This window comes from Pezoporus flaviventris, unplaced genomic scaffold (genome assembly GCF_033815535.1).
Source record: "Pezoporus flaviventris isolate CSIRO_AGI_PZ_B2104156 unplaced genomic scaffold, CSIRO_AGI_Pfla_v1 ptg000013l, whole genome shotgun sequence".
Classification (NCBI taxonomy): Eukaryota; Metazoa; Chordata; class Aves; order Psittaciformes; family Psittacidae; genus Pezoporus; species Pezoporus flaviventris.
Genome location: NW_026892561.1, coordinates 23,177,311 through 23,191,863, shown reverse-complemented (window position 1 = coordinate 23,191,863; position 14,553 = coordinate 23,177,311). Strand labels below are relative to the sequence as shown.

Genomic DNA, 14,553 nt, shown 5'->3' with positions numbered 1-14,553 from the left:
TCTGTTTTTCCCCGTCAGCCTTTGCTCAGTCAACCTGTGAGATGCTTAATCATTAAAAAACAGAAGGGAGCTGCTGCTGTTGTGATTGAAGAGGACACAAAAATGTTTCATGGACAAAGCAATCGTTTTAATACATCAAAGTGGTCCAGGTGCATTGTTATGTCCTGCCATAGCCCCCAGCCTCCTCAGTAATAATTGCACATGCCACTGCCTCTTTCAGTTTGCTCCATTCTCCACAAAGCACCGCTTGACCAATTAGCGAGATAAGTTCGTCTCTAGCCCAGGAGATATGTGGACAGCCTTCTTTGCTGTGTCTCTGTACATAGAGGAATGTTTTGACAGCTAAACATGGATCTTGTTGAGCTGCCAGTTCTGCTAACTCTCCCAAGTGTCTCTTATTTATTGAGCCATCAGACTCTTCCTGACCTCCCCAAAGTCAATCCTAGCCTCATACAAAAGACAACGCAGAAATTCAGCTTGAATGTGGCCTTCTGAGCAGGGTGAGTTTCTTCAAGCATTTAATTCCTTGAACAGCACAAATCATTAGGTCTGTATGTCAGTGCAGCGCCTGTGCCCCCATGCTGGGAGGCATGCTCCCCAGGAGGCTGCAGCTGGGGAAATTCAGATTCCCTTTCTTAGTGCACAGTGTGGTTTGGTTGCCAAGATCTTGGGGCTTTTTAAGAGGCTAGTGGCAAAGCAGAGGACAAGGAAACGCAGTAGAATGGCTCTGAATCCAGGCAGCCCTTCATCCCCTTCTGGCTTCAGTGCCAAACAGGGAATTTCTTCTTGCTCTTTATTCCTAACCTGATCTGGCTTGGAGACCATAGGAAGTTCTGCAGTACAAAGCACAGTCTCCACAGAACAAGCACCTATGTGCTTACCACCTGGAGCATCGTGACAACAAAGTAGTTTTCTGTTTGGCTGGAAAGCATCCCAGACAGATGTGGGACTATGCCCTAAATGCAGCAAGGGAAGTAGAGAGGAGGAGCATGTGATGTTTGAGCCCTATATAATGCTTCTATGTGGGAATCAAGTGAGACTGAGGGCGTTAGTGCTGTGATCTGGATGCCCACCCTCCCTGATGCCCCAGTAAAAACACAGATGCAAATGTGTCTCGAAGCATCTGACTAATCTCATAGTCTGAAATTAGTGGGGTTTGGATAACGTTGGATAGTTCTTATACAAGGAAACTGATTCAGTAAAATCAGCTGATGCTGATACCTCTCATTTGCTTTTGCTTTCCTGCTTTCTTCCTGCTCTGAGGATGCTGTTAGTCCATCCTTCCATTTCATCCAACTCCTTTGCACATTTGTCTCTCCTATGCTGGCACTTCTCTCTTGCCTTTGTAGTTCTGCCTTTTTTTAATTGTTATATTTGTGTTGCAAAAGGCTAATTTGCTCTTTCCCTTGGTTCTTTCCCTATGTTGCCAGAGCTCTCATTCCAGATCTGACCTTGACCTCTCTTCTCCTGTGGCTCTTCCCCTCCAAGGGCTACCTCCTGCCCTCTCCGCAAGCAGGATGAGTAGCATCCGTAACAGCCATGATTAGCACAGCAAGCTTACTTAGATCTTCACTCCTGTTCCAGCAGATTGCAAGAATAAGGTCGAGGCCCTTTGAATATTGAATAGCCATGGTGAAACTTCCTGTAGCAGTTTTCAGTAGCCCATAGTCCCTGCTTCTTTGCATCCTTGCCATGACATCTCCACCAGGTGAGACCTTCTGGGTCCTCAGCCTGTGGTTCTCTATGAGGGAAAATCATTCCTCATTTCTTCCTGCCCTTTTCTCAGCTCTCACCTCCCTGATTGTGGGAAATTCCTGAGCAGAAACAGTGTTTCAAGGGAGACTTGGAGCTTTTATCTGGCTAATACTTAACTGCCCTGGACTGTATTACAGGAGAATTATGACTTTGTTGAGAAATTTCTATTGCTCTAAGCCAAATGAGAGATCATTTTCGTAAGTACATTGGGTGAAATAAATGATAATCTAGATGACAGGTGTTTTCCCTGGCATTTTTCCCCCAAGTGCAGTATAGAATTTGGCAGTGCTTTGTTCTGAAAATATTATTTCCGATTATCCAGAGGTAATGGATAGTGAAACACGTGCAAGTTTCTTCTAAAGCAGCAGTGCTTAGGCTATCAAGATGACGTTCACTGGTGGCTGCAGCCCTTCACTCTCTCCTCCTTCTTCTCTTGTGTATTATACCCTCTGGTCCTGATGGCACTGCTTAATTTCACCACCTTTTTCCTTACTGCCAGTGTGTCTTATACTCTGCCTGATAGTGCTCAGCATCACAGAAGCACCAAGTGCAGGTAATGCCTTGTGGATGCTGGCTGCACTGTGAGCTTGCTGCAAAACATTTTCCCAGACTCTAATACGGGCAAGTAGAATTAGGTCTGCAAAGCAAACTGCCCGCTTTTGGTGGACAGTTTCACTTGACAAAATGTGAGAGGGATCTCTGTGTTTTTAATCATGAGTTGTTACAATCAACTCCAGTCCAGTAATTTTGTGAGGAGGCAATTGTTCTCGCTTGGGATGGAGAGCAGAGATGCAGAGCTTGCTGCTATGAGTGGTATATGTGAGCTGCTGTGAGGCTCAACACTGATGGTCTGGAAGAGTGCTCCTCAGGAATGAAATAACATGTCTTGGCAAATGGTACTTGACATGATGTTAGATGGCTGAGCAGAAATTCAGGTGACCTAGGGATACCTGCAGAGGACTTTTCATGAGGAGAATTAGTTGTTTTAAATGCAGTAAAGCTTCAGTCTCTTAAAGGTGAATAAAGCGATTCGTCAACAAAACCACCCACATAGATAGAATCATAGAATTGTTAGGGTTGGAAAGGACCTTAAGATCATCTAGTTCCAACCCCCCTGCCATGGGCAGGGACACCTCACACTAAACCATGTCACCCAAGGCTATGTCCAGCCTGGCCTTGAACACAGCCAGGGATGGAGCATTCACAGCTTCCCTGGGCAACCCATTCCAGTGCCTCACCACCCTTACAGTAAAGAAATTCTTCCTTATATCCAGTCTAAACTTCCCCTGTTTAAGTTTTAACCCATTACCCCTTGTCCTGTCACTACAGTCCCTAATGAAGAGTCCCTCCCCACCATCCTTATAGGCCCCCTTCAGATACTGGAAGGCTGTTATGAGGTCTCCACTCAGCCTTCTCTTCTCCAGGCTGAACAGGAGGTGCTCCAGTCCCCTGATCATCCTCGTGGCCCTTCTCTGGACTTGTTCCAACAGTTCCACGTCCTTCTTATGTTGAGGACACCAGAACTGCACACAATACTCCAGGTGAGGTCTCACGAGAGCAGAGTAGAGGGGCAGGATCACCTCCTTCGACCTGCTGGTCACGCTCCTTTTGATGCAGCCCAGGATACAGCTGGCTTTCTTGGCTGTGAGCGCACACTGCCAACCCATGTTCATTTTCTCATCAACCACCACCCCCAAGTCCTTCTCTGCAGGGCTGCTCTGAATCTCTTCTCTGCCCAACCTGTAGCTGTGCCTGGGATTGCTGCGACCCAGGTGTAGGACCTTGCACTTGGCATGGTTAAACTTCATGAGGTTAGCACCTGCTCACCTCACAAGCATGTCAAGGTCCCTCTGGATGGCATTCCTTCCCTCCAGGGTATCAGCTGAACCACACAGCTTGGTGTCATTGGCAAGCTTGCTGAGGGCACGCTCAATCCCACTGTCCATGTCAGCGACAAAGATGTTGAACAAGAGCGGTCCCAACACCGATCCCTGAGGGACACCACTCGTTACTGGTCTCCAGCTGGACATTAAGCCACTGACCACAACTCTTTGTGTGAGGCCATCCAGCCAGTTCTTTATCCACCGAGTGGTCCATCTGTCAAATTGATGTCTTTCCAATTTAGAGACAAGGATGTCGTGTGGGACAGTGTCAAAACGCTTTGCACAAGTCCAGGTTGCTGACTTCAACTGCTCTACAATCTGCATCTATATAGATGGTATAAAATGGAGAGATGCTGTAATTGAGGCAGAAATTAGAGGATGAACTTTGATCTTTACTGCTTACATGTTGTCTTGAGCTGTGTAAGTACCCTTTTAATAGTTTTCTCTGCAATCTTTCGCAAGTCCTTCACGTGCAAGCAAATGAGCTCTCCCTCTGAAGAGTAGCAATCTTCTCATTATTATTTGCAAATTCTCTTTTCTTTTGCATCACTAGAGAAAGTGTCATTTTGAATAGTTTTTGTCAGACTTGAAGCATACGTTGGCTAAGGGGTGAGCACAGTAGATGGCCTGGGCAGAATACAGGTATCTGGATTGTTTGTTAAGTTTCTGCCTCCTTTCCCCTGACTCAGCCACCTGAGACACTGAAAGTCAAGTGAAGGACCGTACTCAGCATTTATACTCTCTGATGTGTTCGGAGCTCCCCATCCACTTTCCAAAGGAACTTGTACTCATTATGTTAAAAGGGGTTGGGACCCTCCAGTAACCACTTCAAGAAACATGGCTTGTGCAAAGCGAAAAGAAAAACAGCAAAGCTCTTACAGTGAAAGCAGCTACACATGAAAAATAGAGAAAGGTGATTCTGGGATCAGAACATGAGTAAAATGGAGAAATCTTCCAGTCCTGAGATAAGGAAAAAAATTCTGAGTCCAGCAGGAATATAATTTCCTTTTGCAGCACTACTGTTCTTGCATATATTATTCTTAATCACTTTTAGTTATACAACAAGACCTTAAAGGGGCATGTGTTTGTTTTGAAGATTTTATAATCTTAGAAGACAAAATGTAGGCACAAGTGAGTGGAAGGAGGCAGACTTCTGGCTACTAAAGATAATTAATAATAGTCATAATTTGTACTCATTCAGCATCTTTGATGCCAGGATCTCAAAGCATTTTGTAATCAAGAGTTCATTGAGACTCTCAAACTCTCTTGAGACAGACAAGCATTATGAACACCATTTATAACAGCAGGGTGCAGGATCAGACTGGCTAAGAATACTGCTTAGAATAAAACTCAGGAATCCTGCCCTCCAATGCTATGGATGTTGAAGCAAGCACCCACTCCAGCCTAAGAAGCTTTTCCTTCAGTAAATTATTTATATAATCTTTTAGTGCTAAGCAAAATATGTAGTCTTCATTTAAGTCACTGGTGTCCTGGGAAGTGTAATGGCCCATGTCACAGCTGACTAAAAGTGAAACTATTGATAGTGGGTTAAACACATTTGGTTAACCATTTGTTTGCTGTTACAATTTTCACATGAAAAAGCTTAGATTGAAACCTGTATTGGTGATGGAAAGTGATATGATTTTAAGTTTCTTTGTGTATTAAAACAGAAACCAAATTTGCATGTTTTAAGTATCTTTTTTAGCATATTCAGGCATCTGGCAAGAAAGCTGCATTTAAACTGTTAATAAGTATGAATGCAAGTTTCAGATGCAAAATTAGTGCCATTAAAATTGTGAGGTTTATTTTGCTTTTGAAACAAGTGATGCCCCAGCACTTCTGTTTTTGTTACCTGACAAGGGGCTGCAGCTGGGACAGCCTATTTTTTCAACAGGCGATAAACCTGAACCACAGGGCAGGTGGTGCACGTTGCACAAACACCCAGTCAAACCCGCAGCACCGCATGGTGAATGGCAGTGAGCTCCCTCATCGCTGTGGTCCACAGAGAAAGCACTACACCAGAGATGTGTATAAGCCCATTGTGTAGTGTCATTTTTCATTGTCTAAAAAGAACGGTTGCATTCTGCCTTTATGAAGTGCTTTGCAAATGAAGACCTTAAGGAAGGACAAAGCTCAATTATTTGCTTGTGGTTTGGGGCTACTTCTGGAAGGGCAGGTTTTGGAAGTAGGGTACATTTTTTAGATCATTTCATTGTGGCAAAGAATCTTCTGGGCTAATTGTGTACTGTGTCAGCAAAAACACCTCTTTTCATCAATATGAATGCCGGAGCATTCCCATTTTTATTAGGTGTGCCTGTGTGCTTGTCCTGTAAGATGGGGGTATGGCTTGGTCGGTGGGGCAATGGAGTCCCGCTTTGGAATGCTACTTGCTGTGACCAGAGTCCCCTGTGGCTCAATGTCATTCAGAAGTGCTACCTTGGATTTACACAAGGGAGCTCTGTACAGGTCTTGAGGCTCATTGTCTCCCCAGGCAAGAAGCCCTAGATGGCACTATGTACCCCAGGATGCAGAGCCAAGGTGACAAGAAGCAAATTCAAAACCTTCTGCAGCATTTCCCTGTGAAACTTGCGACTAAACTTTGAGACTCTGGTGTCCTATAGATGCTTATGGCTCGTACTCTGAAATGCAGATTTTGACCTGCTGATAGCAGTAAATATACTTCTTAATTAATTAACGCTTTGAAGGGAGTCCTGGAAGCCTGCTGTTTTACGACATAAAGAGGAGGGGTGTTGATAAGGGTTTATAGGGCTTTTACTGCTGTTGATGATACATGGGAGTAAGAGAGTGCTTGACTCTAAGCCCAGAAAGATGTGGCAAGGCAAGCAGCTTTAAACAGAATAAAGCCTTCAATCCTGAAATAAACAGACAAATGAGCATAGGACCTCCTGATGTTATTTTATGAAGCAGACCAAGCTCTTCCATCCAAAATCATAGCTCTAAAATGATCCAATCTCTTCATCCATATATTGATATAATGGTGATACCTCATTCTCCCTTCAGTAGTACCATCCAGCCTGTGCATTGCATTCCTGACTTTTTTAAATAGTGCCTAAAATACCTGTTACCAAAGTAAGTGGGGTTAATAGGAAAATATAAAACAAAACAGACTGGTCCCCTTTTCATATGAGATAAGCCTAGTCAAGTAAAGCGTTTTTGTGTAACGACAAGGCCAAGAGGCCCCAGGCAGGATCAGACACTGCTGCAGTTGTTTCTGTATATACATTTAAGACCAATGGGACATTAAAATGTAGTATTTTATAGGTGTTCTTATCTGAAATACAGTTTGAATCTACTGCTTCCTGAGATAACATGTAAGCGATTTATTACTTGGAGATCTGTTTGAGAAATGGCCAGTGTTGCTCCATAAAAATCTAGCTCATCTCCTCTTAACTCTGAATATATAAACAAACCACAGTCTGCAGCAAAAACGTCAGCTCTCCATATTAGAAGTGGAAGCTGTCATTTAACCCAGCTGGGTTCAATGCAGAAGCAAGCAGCAGATAGCAGTGTTTACAGATTATCCAACTTCTGTAATACCTAGCAAAAATAATCAGCCCTTCCAGATTCGAAACATTAGTGAGAACGTGAAGAATAGCAAGAAAAGCTGCTTAGTCTGTTTGCATATAATAGCATACAAACAATCCAAGGACAAAACAGTCATGCTCATTTGTTACTGTGCTTGATGATTAATAAAACAGTCTCTGTAGTCACTTGCATTGCAGAAGCTTGGGTAGATTTGCAGGTTCTGATTAATAAAGAGAGAAATATTGTTAAACCCATTTTAGAGAGTAATTAAGAGTGCATGTATGGTGATCGTATTGAATTCGCTGTCAATACACAGAGACTAAGATTTTGGTTTCATGACTATAAGCTAAAAGCTGTGCTCTGTAGAGTCAAAATAAACATCTCTATGATATGGAAGTTCCCAACTATTTAATGATCTTGCATTCTGGCTCTATTGCCTTGGTTTTTAAACTATCAACAAAATACCTCCCCTTCCACCTGTCTGCATCCCAGTTTCACAGTGTAAGAAAAAGAGACGTTTGGGCAAAGTTTCAGGCTGTGAAGTTAAAACAAAGAAAAATAATTTTATTGTTATTATTCAGGTTCCATGAAACTTAATGACACAAGAGATTGTTGAAACTAAGAGCTTAGCAGGATTAGAATAGGACAGGGAATGTGCATGGATAGCTAAGTAAGGATACGGTTGCAATAATGAAGTCTAAAAATAAAGAAAAATATCCTCTAGAGCTTTGAAGTCGTTACAGAGCTGTCCTATTTCAAAGCAAGCCAGTGTTTAACAAATGAAGGCTCTGCTGCCAGAACTGACTATTCTGGATTGCTGGTTTGCTGCAGGAAGTGGTGGGAGGGCAGCTACGTAGCAAGGGAACCAGTGTCTTGTCCCCCTCTGCCGTGTCCCAGAGGAGATCTCACTCCTGCCTACCCAAAATTTTGTGATTTTGAACTGCTGGCATGGGCAAGAAGTCACTGGCTGTCAGTGAGTATCTCCTCATGCAGGGCAGCTTTTTCAAAGGATCTCAATGAATTATTCTCTAACCAGGAGTAAACCCAGGAATGTGTGTGTCACATGGAATCCATGCAGAATCGTCTTTTCAGGAATCTGTATGTACTCTGGCAGCTGTAGTTTTTCGCAGGCAGAAATAAATCAAGAAATAATTTTTTTTTTCCGGTGCCTCTCCTCTGTAAGAGAGATCAGTTGGCCTTAATTATAAACTGAATTACAGCTACAGGCAATCTTGGTATTTCTTGGGAGAGTGACTTATGAGAGGTGTCTGGACTTGATGATCTTAAAGGTCTTTTCCAACCTAGTTGATGCTATGATCCTATGTGGCACCGCACTGGATTTTTTGGTCTGAAAGTTTGTGATGTTTTTGGACAGTCAATAACTTGAATGAAAAAGTATGGTCCTTGTGAGGCTTTTGAATAAGAAATGTGCTGTACTGCTATTTAACTGATGATCAGTTTTGGTGAGTGAAGTGAAAGGAATGTGCTAACTTTCTGGAGATGAACAAGAAATAAAAAATGAAAGGGAAAGTAAGTATCAGTGAAAGATGTTTCTGGCTGCTTTTCAATTTCAAATTGGGCTAATTCTACCTTCTGAAAAGAAGATAATTTCCACCTTTCTGTAATAGGGAACATGTAATTGAAGTTGTTTTCTCTCAGAGAGAAGCATTTTCTTCTACAACATTTGCAAATGGGCAAGAAAAATGACCACATGCAGTGCACTCTGAATCACAGCGCATTCATCACAGCATCATTTTAGATGTCACTGTAGATTTTGGGCTGAGGTTTTTAGCCATTTGGGTAAATATTTATATGTGGATGGGGAAGATTCATGTTGGTGAATGCACTGCATCAACTGCAGATCTCCCTTTTCTGGGCAGCCATTACATCTGAGACAGCTGACTACCAGTGAGGTCCAGAGTAGAAAACATGTGCCATAGAAGCCCTGAAACAAGTATCAACTTCATGTACCAAAATAGTTATGCAGTGATTCCACAAGACTACTTCTTTTGACCTGGCTTTTTAGGAACTGAACTTTAATGAGGAAGACGGCCAGATGTTGTTGCAGTGCTTTGAGATTGTCACAAACAATTAACATACTTCCTTTCATTTGTAGCATGAAGATATTTTCTATCACAGGGTTTAACCCTGGGAATACCTGTATTTTCTTAAACATCCTATTAATTAAGCATGCAGGACGGTGTTTTTTCATGAATGCATTTGCATCTGCATATGTGAGTGCAGTCATGCTCTTCCCTTGGTTTTTGCTCGGTTTTTGTTGATAGTAGCCAAGGTTGGATTCATGTGCTCATGCTCCCAAAGCATGGTCCTTCCTGCTGGGTTTTTGGTGACCAAGGCTTTTTTCTATTTTCATGAGTTAGTTTCTCATCCCTGGTGTTGCTGTGGTTAGCCAGACAGAGTGGTGCTCAGGGAATTTGGGAGGCCATGTTACAATTTGGCACAGACCCAGCTTTTGGGCTACGTCTAGATAAGGGAGTATATGTTTGTGTACATTGAGGCATCATGGAGAAAAGAGAATGCATGAAGATAACTGTGATAGATTAGACAGCAGATTGGATTTCTAGACAGCCTTGATCATTGTAGAGATCAGGAAAAAAATAGAGGAAGTTTAATAAACAGTAACAACACAATTCTGTTTTGTGAGAAAAGCCAGAGTTATATTTTTACCCTGACCTAACAAAGGAGGAGGAAGGAAACTGGTTTGCTGAAACAAGCATTTTAGATTGAACTAAGGATACACTTTTCTCTCTGTTTGTGTGTGTGCATGTCCCAGCAAACTCAACAGCATGTTCATATGCATGAAGTGCATTTTCCTGGAGGCACATAGTCATCGTGTGTCATGTGAAGAGGAAGAAGATGTGCCTAGCACTGCTGAAATGTTGGTCAAAAAGGCACAGCATTTTAGTCAAAATAGTTAAAATGTCTCATAATGTTGTGGTTGGCATTTGTTATTTTTGCTAACTTTGAGTACTGGATAAGAAATCTGCCTGGTTTGGAAAAAGTGCAATGTAGATAAAATATGAAAGCTGACTGTTTATTGTGTGTATGAGGCAATGTGGCCTCCAAAACAAAAGAGAGTCAGACAGAACTTAAAACCTGCAGATTTTGGTCTTTCATTTTAAGTGTCACAGCCCAAGCCCTTGCTGAAGCAGGCATGAGCAGGCCTCCCAGTCAGGAGGTGTGGGAAGCTGGCATGAAAGAAAGGGAGAGGCTTCCCACACCATCTCCCCAGGGTGTCCTGCCAAAGCCTGGCTGGTGGTAGTCTGCAGGTGTGATGGCTTTGTGTCAGAGAGTTGCCAGTGTAGGTCTGTAATGCTGAGTCCAGACCTGGTGGATGGTGTGCCAGGCTGAGGACATGGGTAGGGTTAGCAGCCTGCATGCAGGTTTTGTCTTTGCCTTAGAGCCCATGTGTGATGATGGGCAAATTGCTTCAGTTCCATGTATCTTGCTTCCCTTTTCTGTGACCATAGAGCAGCTCATGCCTTCAGTTTTGGTTCATTAATATTATAAGGCCCAACAGTAAAAGCAGTGTTTCAGATTATGTGTTGAGAGAGCCTCACAGAACAGGCTAGATCATGGCATATCCATGCATTTGTACCACACTGGTGATTGCTAATGGGGGGAAATACGGGCATGGGGACCATCAGCAGCTTCACACCATACTATTTTCTCAGTACAAAGTCTAGGAAAGTCGATGAGGTGGCAATGGTCATTCCTTTCTGCATGGAAACTGAAATAAGTACAATAGATGGAATAATATTTTAAGAGGCTCAGTTGCCATATTGATTTCTCAAGCTAATAAATCCTTGACTGCACTTGCTGCGTTAAAATATACATTCAGGCAAGATTCATGATTGGCTCTTAGGAACAAGTGAGCAAAGGGAAAAATAGGTTGTTCCAAGATTAAATGCCTTACATTTGGCACCTTTAATTAGCTTATTAATAAACCTTTTTTCAGGGTTCTGGTATTTATTATTTCTAATGAAATAGTAGTCAACTAGCCTTCTAAAAAGAGCCACTAAGCACTTGCCAAGGGTGTCTGGGTGTGCTGGGTCAAGTACCTGGCTCTGAAACTCCTAGTCATACGAATGGCCTTATCCTCACCAAAATGATATATCCTACACAGATGGCACTTACATGACATAGAAAGCAAATGCAAGTTCTGTGCACCATGCAGGCTTGTTTTCCCACATGAAAAACTAAGTTGTGGTAACCCAAACACATCAACATGGTTGCATTTGTACAGTAGAGTTTACTGAGCTGTGTATTGACATTCAGGATTTCCAGATGTTCAACAGCTTCCTCAGAACAACTACTAGGCATTTAGAAATCCTGGACAAATGCACAAAATCCTTGACTATTGCTGAGGAGAAAAAAAAGAAACTGAGCAGAAAAAGAAAACAGCTCTGGGGAAACCTGAATGTACGGTAGGTCCAATCTGTATTCTCAATCAGGAAGGTTGAATCTACTGCAAATAGACCTCGCATGGCCCTCCAGGGAAATTCATCCAGCCCACAGCTTCTTTCAGGTGCCTTTTCTTCCAGGGACTGGGCCACCCATTTCCCTTGTGCACTGCTGCTACTCTTAGAGAGCAGTTGGTGGGCAGGCAGCAGGTGAAATTTCTGTATTGTGTGTGCATGGCAAATCCAGCACTTCCAAGGGATATAGTAATCTGCTGCACTCACGGGTGCAATGCCTGTGAGATAGAGCAGGTCAGCAAGTGCAGAGGTGATGGTGTACAGTTTAGAATAGGCCCTAGAAAAAAAAATATGACAAGATCAGGAACATCCAAGTGTTTGGTTTCTGGGAGTAGATGATTGAAGTATTATTGCTAAGCACCATTCTGAGACCTTCTCTACACTGATTGATGTCTTATTTGAAATCTCCTTGCCTGAAAGAAGAAAGCATAAAAGCATTTAGCTAATTCTCTTTCAGTGCTTTAAAAATGCCATTCTCTGTTGAACATAAATGTCTCAATAAAAATTCATCATGTCAGATGTAGTCCCTATAAGCCAGATAGAAGTGGCCAGTGTATTGTTTCCTCGGGAACTTTACATTTTCTTCCCATTTAAGTAGGTATGGAGCATGGGAAAATGTTTCCTTGTAGACTAAGGCTTATAAGTTTCATACCTAAGGTCCAGTCATTGCTGAAGGCAGCAATTAATCAATGAAATCACTTGCTTTACTGAAATGTTGCATTTCATAAGTTAATTTTCAGGAAAGCAGTGCACACATGGAAAGCTGATGTCAGCATGTTTTGATCTCTAAATGACTGATTTTCTAATTCTGGACACCAAACTTAGCTTCATTTAAGAAACTTCTAGGCATGAGACTATTTCTGTGCTTCTCAAAATATGCCCATACTTCTGCTGTTTTCCAGGGAGGAGGCTTACTGTGACAGACTGTAAACACTGTATGCCAGCTGTTAGCATATGAAGGCCAAGAGGTCTCAGTTTCTAAGCGCATATTAAAACCTTTGTATCCCTAGTACTAAAAATCTGTGGACCAGCTCCCACTCTCACTAATGTTAACAGCAGGATTTGTATTGGATGATATGATTTAGCATAAGGTGTCCCTGCCCACAGCAGGGGGGTTGGAACTAGATGATCTTAAGGTCCTTTCCAACCCTAACTATTCTATGATTCTATGATTCTATGAAACAAGAAGAGAACAGAACTAGCAGATTGGGATTATCTGTCTTTGTCCATATACTCCAACACTGTAGTGATGATTGTTCTAGAATTTTTTATATTACGTTGTTAAGTGATGGAAGCTTTTGCCAAATCCAAACTGGAATGCTTCCAAAGCCTTTTTCAGTGTTGGAAAATGTTTGTATCAGGTTATCCTTGGAATAATTTTCTCCTTTGTTTATTACTATGTGCTACCTAGTAGACATCTAATTATGAGTCACAGAATGCTTCTTATTCTAGGAGGACATATAGCACTTCACTGGATGTTTTTAGAAGTCAGTTGTCATTACATTAAACAAGATGTTTACTTGCATGAATTGCTTGAGTTTAAAAAAAAAAAAAGCAAAAGTAAGACAAAGAATGAAGTTCAGTATTGAACAGCCAATAGATCCTGGTACCATGCTTTTATACCACATCTCAGACTGTACTTTTTTTTTTCAGAGTGGGTACCCAAGCTCTGGACCTGCATCAAGCACTCCTGTCTTCAGGCCTGAAGATGAGCTGGAGCATCTGACCAAGAAAATGCTGTATGACATGGAGAATCCTCCTTCTGATGACTACTTTGGTGAGCAGTGCCATAGCCCCTTTCTGAATTTACCAGGTTTGGTAGCAAAGAGGCCTGACAGCTGCACTGTTAATGTAGTGGCATTCATATTGATGGATTTGCTTTCCATGCCTGGCCTGGAAGTGTAATCGTCTATGGGAATTCCTCTGTAATTCCAGCATAAATCCCATGCTCACTTGCTGTATGTTTATAGTTTTTCTGGTTATGAAGTGAATCTTTCAGTGTCTGGTTCAGTTTCACACCATCTGTCCCCAGGTTACCAGGCTGAATTCAGGTGTAGTATCCTGTCTTGCCCACCTGCCCTATCCCTTCTCATTGCAGCTGCAAAAAATCTGGCAGTATAAATATGTTCTGCTCCTAAGGCATCAATTTTCACTTTCTGTATGCTGTCATAGATTAAAAGGAAATCCATTTTGAGTCAAGCAGGCTGGTTTTACATGAGGACCTGTTAGCCCAGAACTGGGTCTAACAAGTACAAGGAAGACAAATCTGAAATGATTGGCTTATAACCATGTTATCTTATTTGCCTGGAAAAAAAGATAAGCAAATTTTCTTCTTAAGTGGTATACAACAGAATTAGGCATCTATAGGTCTAAGTATGTATTTTTCCTTTATATAAAACACAGGTGATATGGCCTGTGAACTCTACATTAAAGTCAAGGGGCCATGGGCACACGTGATTCATCTTGTGTGTATGCTTATTTTCCTACAGGCTTGAGTGATAGTGTGGTTAGGAAACAAAGGAAACAAACTACTACAGTTTGCAGAGTTAAAGACTGGGGTAGGCAATTCATTTGTGTTCTTTGTCTTCCTTTACTTCATAATTTCCAGGGAAAAATAAAATAAAATAAAATATTGTCCCCTAGGTCTGTTAGCAATAGATTTTGGTTATACCAAAACTTTTCTGGCTTAAAGAAACTTTTGTGGTTTCATTTAATTGGAAAGTGGGTGGGACCAAGATTTCATTAATAAACACGCATCTGATTACATGAGAAGTTCAAGATATTCTCATCAAACAAACATTGCCCTTGTAGATGGGGTTGATATCAGTCCTCATTCTCCATCAGTACCTTACCTTCTACCATCTCCACCC

The 14,553-nt window shown here is 42.0% G+C and overlaps 1 protein-coding gene across 14 annotated transcripts in view; it reads left to right on the top strand.

The window, feature by feature from the left end:
* The window catches only part of LPP (LIM domain containing preferred translocation partner in lipoma), a 338,569-nt gene that overhangs the window by 251,513 nt on the left and 72,503 nt on the right, over positions 1-14,553 (top strand). For all 14 annotated transcript variants that reach the window (XM_061452175.1, XM_061452168.1, XM_061452176.1 and 11 more), the window contains one exon: positions 13,337-13,460. In XM_061452175.1, the coding sequence (XP_061308159.1) occupies positions 13,337-13,460 (124 nt within the window). The remainder of the gene's footprint in view (positions 1-13,336; positions 13,461-14,553) is intronic.